The 6,961-nt window shown below is 40.8% G+C and overlaps 1 protein-coding gene across 3 annotated transcripts in view; it reads left to right on the top strand.

Annotated features, from left to right (window-relative positions):
* Positions 1-2,313: 2,313 nt before the first annotated feature.
* The window catches only part of tcf12 (transcription factor 12), a 174,982-nt gene continuing 170,334 nt past the window's right edge, over positions 2,314-6,961 (top strand). For 2 of the 3 annotated variants that reach the window (XM_080436665.1, XM_080436663.1), the window contains exons 1-3: positions 2,444-2,537; positions 4,643-4,732; positions 5,570-5,642. In XM_080436665.1, coding sequence (XP_080292791.1) covers positions 4,661-4,732; positions 5,570-5,642 — 145 coding nt within the window. In that variant the 5' untranslated portion in view covers positions 2,444-2,537; positions 4,643-4,660. Of the gene's footprint in view, positions 2,378-2,443; positions 2,538-4,642; positions 4,733-5,569; positions 5,643-6,961 lie in introns of those variants that run through there. The other variant, XM_080436664.1, reaches the window with a different exon arrangement.

Below are 6,961 nucleotides of genomic sequence, written 5' to 3'. Positions count from 1 at the left end.
AATCATTTTAACCACTCTATCCATATTTTATACTTTGGCTATTCAAAAATAGCAGATATACAAGCTCATAGAGTGCCGCGGAGCTTGTATATCTGTTATTTTTGAGAAATCGTGAACATTTGTGCAAATCTTTGAACTCAAATCTTTGCTTCATGGCGGTCCCTGGTACAACATATTTTGAGATGGGGGTCCGCGGCCAAATACTTGGGTCCTTGAAATGAAAAAGTTTGAGAACCACTGCTATAGGCTGCTTTAAATCAAATAACCTATAGGCCTATAGTCAGACAATACCATCAAGTCTTATTGGATTTGTGTCTACTCTGAGACAAAACATCAGAGCTTCTCTAGAAGAACATGGAAAAGTCATGAATAGGCTACCGTTGGCTAAGATACTTCTTCATTTAGAGCAAAGTACTGGATGAAATGGTATTCAGGTGTATCATGGGTCAAATGCATGCATCTTTACACAGGATTAAGCAAGGATAAAATGATTTTGTGTGTGTGTGTGCACGTGCGTGCGTGCGCGCGTGCGTGCGTGCGTGCATGTGTGTGCTTTTGGGGGTTGGGGTAATCCACTACAATCTATTGGATTGATTCCCAAACTTTTTAGCTCAAGACCCAAACTAGTGAAAATAGCAGATCTACAAGCTTGCAACGTGGCGCAAGATCTGCTATTTTCACTACTTTTTAAACATTTGTTTTCACATTTAGCTTTGAATGTGTTTTCAACTGGTGAAAATGTGTGATTTTTTGATGGAAATCTTTAGAAAATCTTTCAAAAATAATAATAATTAATGAAAAAAATTCAGGAAACAAAGAATAAAGGGATATTACCTCTTGACCCACAAAAATGGATCTGGGACCCAAAAATGGGTCCCGATCCACTGTGTGGGAAACAGTGATCTAATGTAACCAGGAGCTGTGTGTGTGTGTGTGTGTGTGTGTGTGTGTGTGTGTGTGTGTGTGTGTGTGTGTGTGAGTGAGTGAGTGTGTGTGTGTGTGTGTGTGTGTGTGTGTGTGTGTGTGTGTGTGTGTGTGTGTGTGTGTGTGTGTGTGTGTGTGTGTGTGTGTGTGTGTGTGTGTGTGTGTGTGTGTGTGTGTGTGTGTGTGTGTGTGTGTGTGTGTGTGTGTGTGTGTGAACATACATTCATAGAGTATTGTATTCATTACTCCAATGTGTAATGTATTCCAGGAGCTTTATCTCCTTCATGTAGGCTACAGTATAGGCCTATGTAAAGCCAGCAGCATGTAAGATACTTATGTGTGTGTATGGGACATGGAATGTAGAATGTAACCAAGGAGCATGCTGTGTGTATGTGTGTGTGTGTGTGTGTGTGTGTGTGTGTGTGTGTGTGTGTGTGTGTGTGTGTGTGTGTGTGTGTGTGTGTGTGTGTGTGTGTGTGTGTGTGTGTGTGTGTGTGTGTGTGTGTGTGTGTGTGTGTGTATATACATTAAAATGTCCCACCCAGCACAGTCTATCTATGTGTGTGTGCGTGCATGCATGCGTGTGTGTGTGTCAGTGGTGGAAAAGGTACTAAAATGTTTTACTTAAGTAAAAGTGTCAATACTGCAATGTAGATATACTCTGTTACAAGTAGAAGTCCTGTATTAAAAATGTACTTGAGTAAAACGTACAAAAGTATCGGCATCGAAATATACCTAAAGTACCAAGTACTCATTATGCAGAATGTCCCATTTCAAGTTTTCAAATGTATAAAATCATTTGAAAATAGCAGATCTACAAGCTCACAATGCATTGCACCGCGACGCATTGTGAGCTTGTAGATCTACTATTTTCAAATGGCTGAAATGTATATAGGGCTGAATGTATGTTTTGTAATAATAATCTAAATGTGCAAAGTAAGTAAATCAAGTTTTCAAATAATTCTAGTGGAGTAAAAGTACAATATTTGCCTCTGAGATGTAATGGAGTAGAAGTAAAAGTATTGAAAATTGGAAATACTCCATTAAAGTAAAAATACCTCAAATTTGTACTTAAGTACAGTACTTGAGTAAATGTACTCAGTTACACCACTGGTAAGCAGCATGGCTACAGTGCTTCGTGTCATGTGTGTGTGTGTGTGTGTGTGTGTGTGTGTGTGTGTGTGTGTGTGTGTGTGTGTGTGCGTGTGTGTGTGTGTGTGTGTGTGTGTGTGTGTGTGTGTGTGTGTGTGTGAGTGTGTGTGTGTGTGTGTGTGTGTGTGTGTGTGTGCGCGCGCGCGCGTGTGTGTGTGTGTGTGGGACATTCATCCAATGGGGGAAATCGTGTCACTGTGCTCGGGCGGAGGGATACAACAACCAGTGTCATCATCGCGGACGGTGTGGTGGTGCTGAGGCTTTTTGCAAAAGCAGAAAAATGTCTGCCTAAGGGAAACTCGTAAGTGAAATATCATAATGTAGAGGATTATTTCTTTACAGGTATATGATCGCTGCATTAAAACCACTCATCCACTTTGTTTGAGGGCGAGAGTTTGAGTCCCTGTTCCTCGGTCCGCCTCCCTCCGATCACCCTAGTTGGATGTTTTATACGGATAAAGGTAAATAAGATATTATATTCATAGGAGTTTGTGGAGGAAGAAGTTGTGGGGAGTTTAAAGAGAGAGCTTACAGTAGCCTATGTGGAGCTGCTGGGGGTGTTGGTTAGAATGATGATCACTTGCTTTAAGATCTGTTTATTGTTAATGATCTTAATGTAATTCACGTGTATTTTTTGGGGGTGTTTCACACAGTTTGAGGTACGAAGAGCTTTTCTTGTTGCATGTTGTCTATAACGGTTACTATTAGTTCCATTGCAGTTGCTTCTTGCAGCTTTTGATCGCTACACATCCAATCAATATATGACTGTAATATAATAACTGCAGCCTTATGTTTATAGCTGTGTATTCGCGTGTGTTATCATTGCTAACGTTGTAACTAAATGAGAAGGTGTAAACACCAGCTTAGTGTCTGTGTTGCTGAGGTTTGCCATCGTAAATCGCGACTCAAAATTGGTGTTTTGTTGCGTTTATAAGCTTGAGCTTGATTTGTATGTACAGTAGTACAGTACTCCCGTCGCGCATGCATGGGGGTGTCGCCCCCCGCCCCCCACACACAAAAAAAAAAAAAAAACTGATCGAAAGCTGACAGAACAGATCTTCAAGCGAACACAAGAAAAGAACCAAACCGAAACAGATCTAAGCTACAGCGTTGGTTCAGTGGAACCACTGGGCTACAGTACAGTACTACCGTCGCGCATGGGGGTGTAACTTGCCCCCCTCCTCTCCAAAAAAAAGAAAGAGAACAGATCTCCAAGCTTACAGAACAGATTGTCAAGCTTACATTATAAGAACCAGATAAGCTACAGCAGTCAGCATTGGTTCTCAAACTTTTTAATGTCAAGGACCCCAAAAATGATATGTAGTTGGCTGCGGACCCCCCCATCTAAAAAATATTTTGTGCCAGGGATTAAAATAAATAAATAGCAGATCTACAAGCTCATAGCGCAGCACTCGGTGGCGCTATGAGCTTGTATATCTGCTATTTTTGAAAAGTCAAAGTATAAAATATGGTTAAAGTGGTTAAAATGATATATGAACACATTTTGCTGGGGACCCCCTGGTACCCCCCAAGGACCCCTGGGGGTCCCCGGACCACACTTTGAGAACCAATGAGCTACAGAACAGGACAGTTCTATACAACCTTAACCAAAAAAAAAAAAGATCCACAAGCTGCAAAAAAAACAGCTCCACTATAATCTAACAAAAACAGATCAACAAGCTGACAACAAAAAAAGAACAGATCTCCAAGCTTATAGAACAGATCTTCAAGTTAACAAAAAGAGGAACCAGATCCTATAGAAACAGATAAGCTACAGAACAGGACAGTTCTACAAGCTAAACCCCAAAAAAGAGACCCACAAGCTGAAAAAAAGAACAGCTCCACTATAATCTAACAAAAATAGATCTACAAGCTATGAAAACAAAAAAAGAACAGATCTATAAGCTATAACAACGTGTTGGCTTGTATATCTGTTCTTTTTTTTAGGGAGGGGGGAGGCAACACAGTTGTGTACTAGGGAGGTATCTGAATTATGAATTAATCTTAAATAACGATGCTGCAAGATTTGGGGGTTGTTGTCACAAAAGTGTGTGTGACTGTGTGCCACATCCATTCAGAACGCTTTCACATCAAATGGCTCTTTATTTATTATGCTTCATCTTCTCATTCACCTGAATGAGAAGATGAAGGATAATATAAAGGAGGGAGGGGGGGGGAGAAGGTAAAAGTAGGCCTATAAACAAATACTTGCAATTATTTTTCAGTTATAGCTCATTAGGATCTCTGGCAGCATTGTCAGATATCTGTCAGATATCAGTGATAAATTATTCCACTCACTGCCATAACTTGAAGTTGGAGCTCAACTGTGGCTTTGCCTTTATTCGTCATCATCCAATAGGCTACATGTACATTCATTGACTGTGTGTGTGTGTGTGTGTGTGTGTGTGTGTGTGTGTGTGTGTGTGTGTGTGTGTGTGTGTGTGTGTGTGTGTGTGTGTGTGTGTGTGTGTGTGTGTGTGTGTGTGTGTGCAACAATCCTCAACCTTCCAGAGAGAAACGAGTCATCATTACAGTGTACGATTAAGAACTTATATTTTCTCTTTAGGTTTTTTAGATTTCCAGGATGAACCCACAGCAGCGGATTGCCGCTATTGGAACAGACAAGGAACTAAGTGACTTGCTGGATTTCAGTGCGGTAGGATGGCTTTACATTTTCATCAGTTGTCTTTTGTGTTGACACTGTGTGTACGTACGTATGTTGGATTGGGAAGATCATAATTATATACATAACAGAACACATGCTAAAGCATGTCTGTGTGTGTGCAATACACTCATCCACATGCAAGCATTCATTCCGTCTGTTCGTCTACTTCTGTATCATTTATTATCAAGGGTTATTTTCAACAGGTTCATTAATGATATTTTGAATACATGGTTGTGTGTGGCACGAAGAGTTATCCTGTTATTATGCATCTAATACAGTGGTTTTCAACCCTTTTCATATCAAGGTCCATTACTTATAAGGTATTTGAGCCACAGACCACCATTTGATGAGATTTTGCCTCTCAGACCAAAAACGTAGAATATTTTGTTATTGTTGGATAAGATTTTGTCCACAATTCCATGTTGTATTGATGTTGGTACCATAGGAGAGATAACAGGCAAACGTTGATCTTCTTTAATTAAGTAATGCAGATGTTTAACAATAATTTAACTCTTGAGAGCGTAAAATGAAACCAAATGGACTCGTAAGGGTCCATTTGGTTTCATTCTACACTCTCAAGAGTTAAGGATCTATAAGGGTCCATTTGGTTTCATTTTACACTCTCAAGAGTTAAAGATCTTTAAGGGTCCATTTGGTTTCATGTTACCCTCTCAAGAGTTAAAGATCTATAAGGGTCCATTTGGTTACCAACTCTCCATCATTTAGCTGGGGACCACCTGGAACCTCCTAAAGGACCACTGGTGGTCCCCAGACCACTGGTTGAGAACCACTGATCTAATACATATTATGTTTGTTTATTTTTGGTAGATGTTTTCGCCACCTGTGAACGGTGGGAAAAACAGACCGACCACCCTCGGAAGCAGTCAGTTCAGTGCATCAGGTAGGATCTCATTCAGTTACTCCTTTCTCCCCCCCCTCCTGCTCGTGTGACACAGAATTCTGCTCTTCTTATTCAGATGTAGCTTTTGTCTCCCTGCTGCTACTCCTTCAGAGCTGATTTAGGATTCATTTCTAAAACGAGGAGGATGGAGCGGGAAATGCGTTTATTTTCAACCTGAGCATGTGATTCCTTTCTCACCTCTGTGTGATGCTTGTGCCACACACACACACACACACACACACACACACACGCACACACACACACACACACACACACACACGCACACACACACGCACACACACACACACACGCACGCACGCACGCACGCACGCACGCACGCACGCACGCGCACGCACATGCACACGCACACGCACACGCACACGCACATGCACATGCACACGCACACACACAGCACACATCTGGCTGTTGAAACATGAGCCCTCCACCTGGAATTGTCATGGAGGACTGTTGTAGAGATGTGGAACAATGAGTGGTTTAGGCCAAGTAGGAACATTTTGCAGAAAGGTTTATTGATCTAACTAGCCATCATAGAGTACAGTTTATGATAGTCAGTCACTCATATTTAATACAATCTGTTATTGGCGAAAATTTTACTAATTCGGCGGAAGTAGCATTAGCGTTTTCTCACCGTCAGTTGATGCTTCATATCCATAAGAGTAAAATCGCCGGGGTCATTTGTTTATTTTTGGAACACAGTTCTTATTTGACGCGATATTAACCATTGACTGCCAGAGTTTTTCAGAAAAGTCTGTAGCCTCTGCCAGGGTTTTGAACGATTTTGGTACCTTTTCGCATTTTTTTCCAGTATGATTGATCCCAGATAATTTCTAATCACAGATGAGATTCAGGTGTGGTTTCACAAATGTCAACGAGGTCATTATGACCTTGTTGTCATGTGTTGTTTGATGTTTGAAAATAGCTCAAAACCAGTAGTTTCAAACCAAAAAACAATGTGAATTGTTTGTCCGTTTGAATTTTAACATTGAAGTGGATGGAGCAGCAAATCTTTGGAAATTGTTATCTCCTTATTCGTTTGGAATATCGAAAGAGTGTCAATACTAAATAATAAGAGAATCTTTTTAGACATTTTTTTTAATTTTTTTTTTTTTTTTTTTTTTCATGACGTTTTTTAACGTCTTTGGCAGGCAATAGCTGAAGGCCCAAAGACGTTTATAAACGTCTTTGGCAGTTACACGTCTATGGGAATTCAGAACGGGGGGGGGGGGGGGGGGTGGAACCGCGACCCAGGTAGGATGTGTAAATTACGCCAGACTTCGGTGCTCACACAATTGCTCACA

The sequence above is a fragment of the Gymnoscopelus braueri genome, assembly GCF_963280865.1.
Source record: "Gymnoscopelus braueri genome assembly, chromosome: 1".
NCBI lineage: Eukaryota > Metazoa > Chordata > Actinopteri > Myctophiformes > Myctophidae > Gymnoscopelus > Gymnoscopelus braueri.
This window is presented reverse-complemented; position numbering and strand designations above follow the sequence as displayed.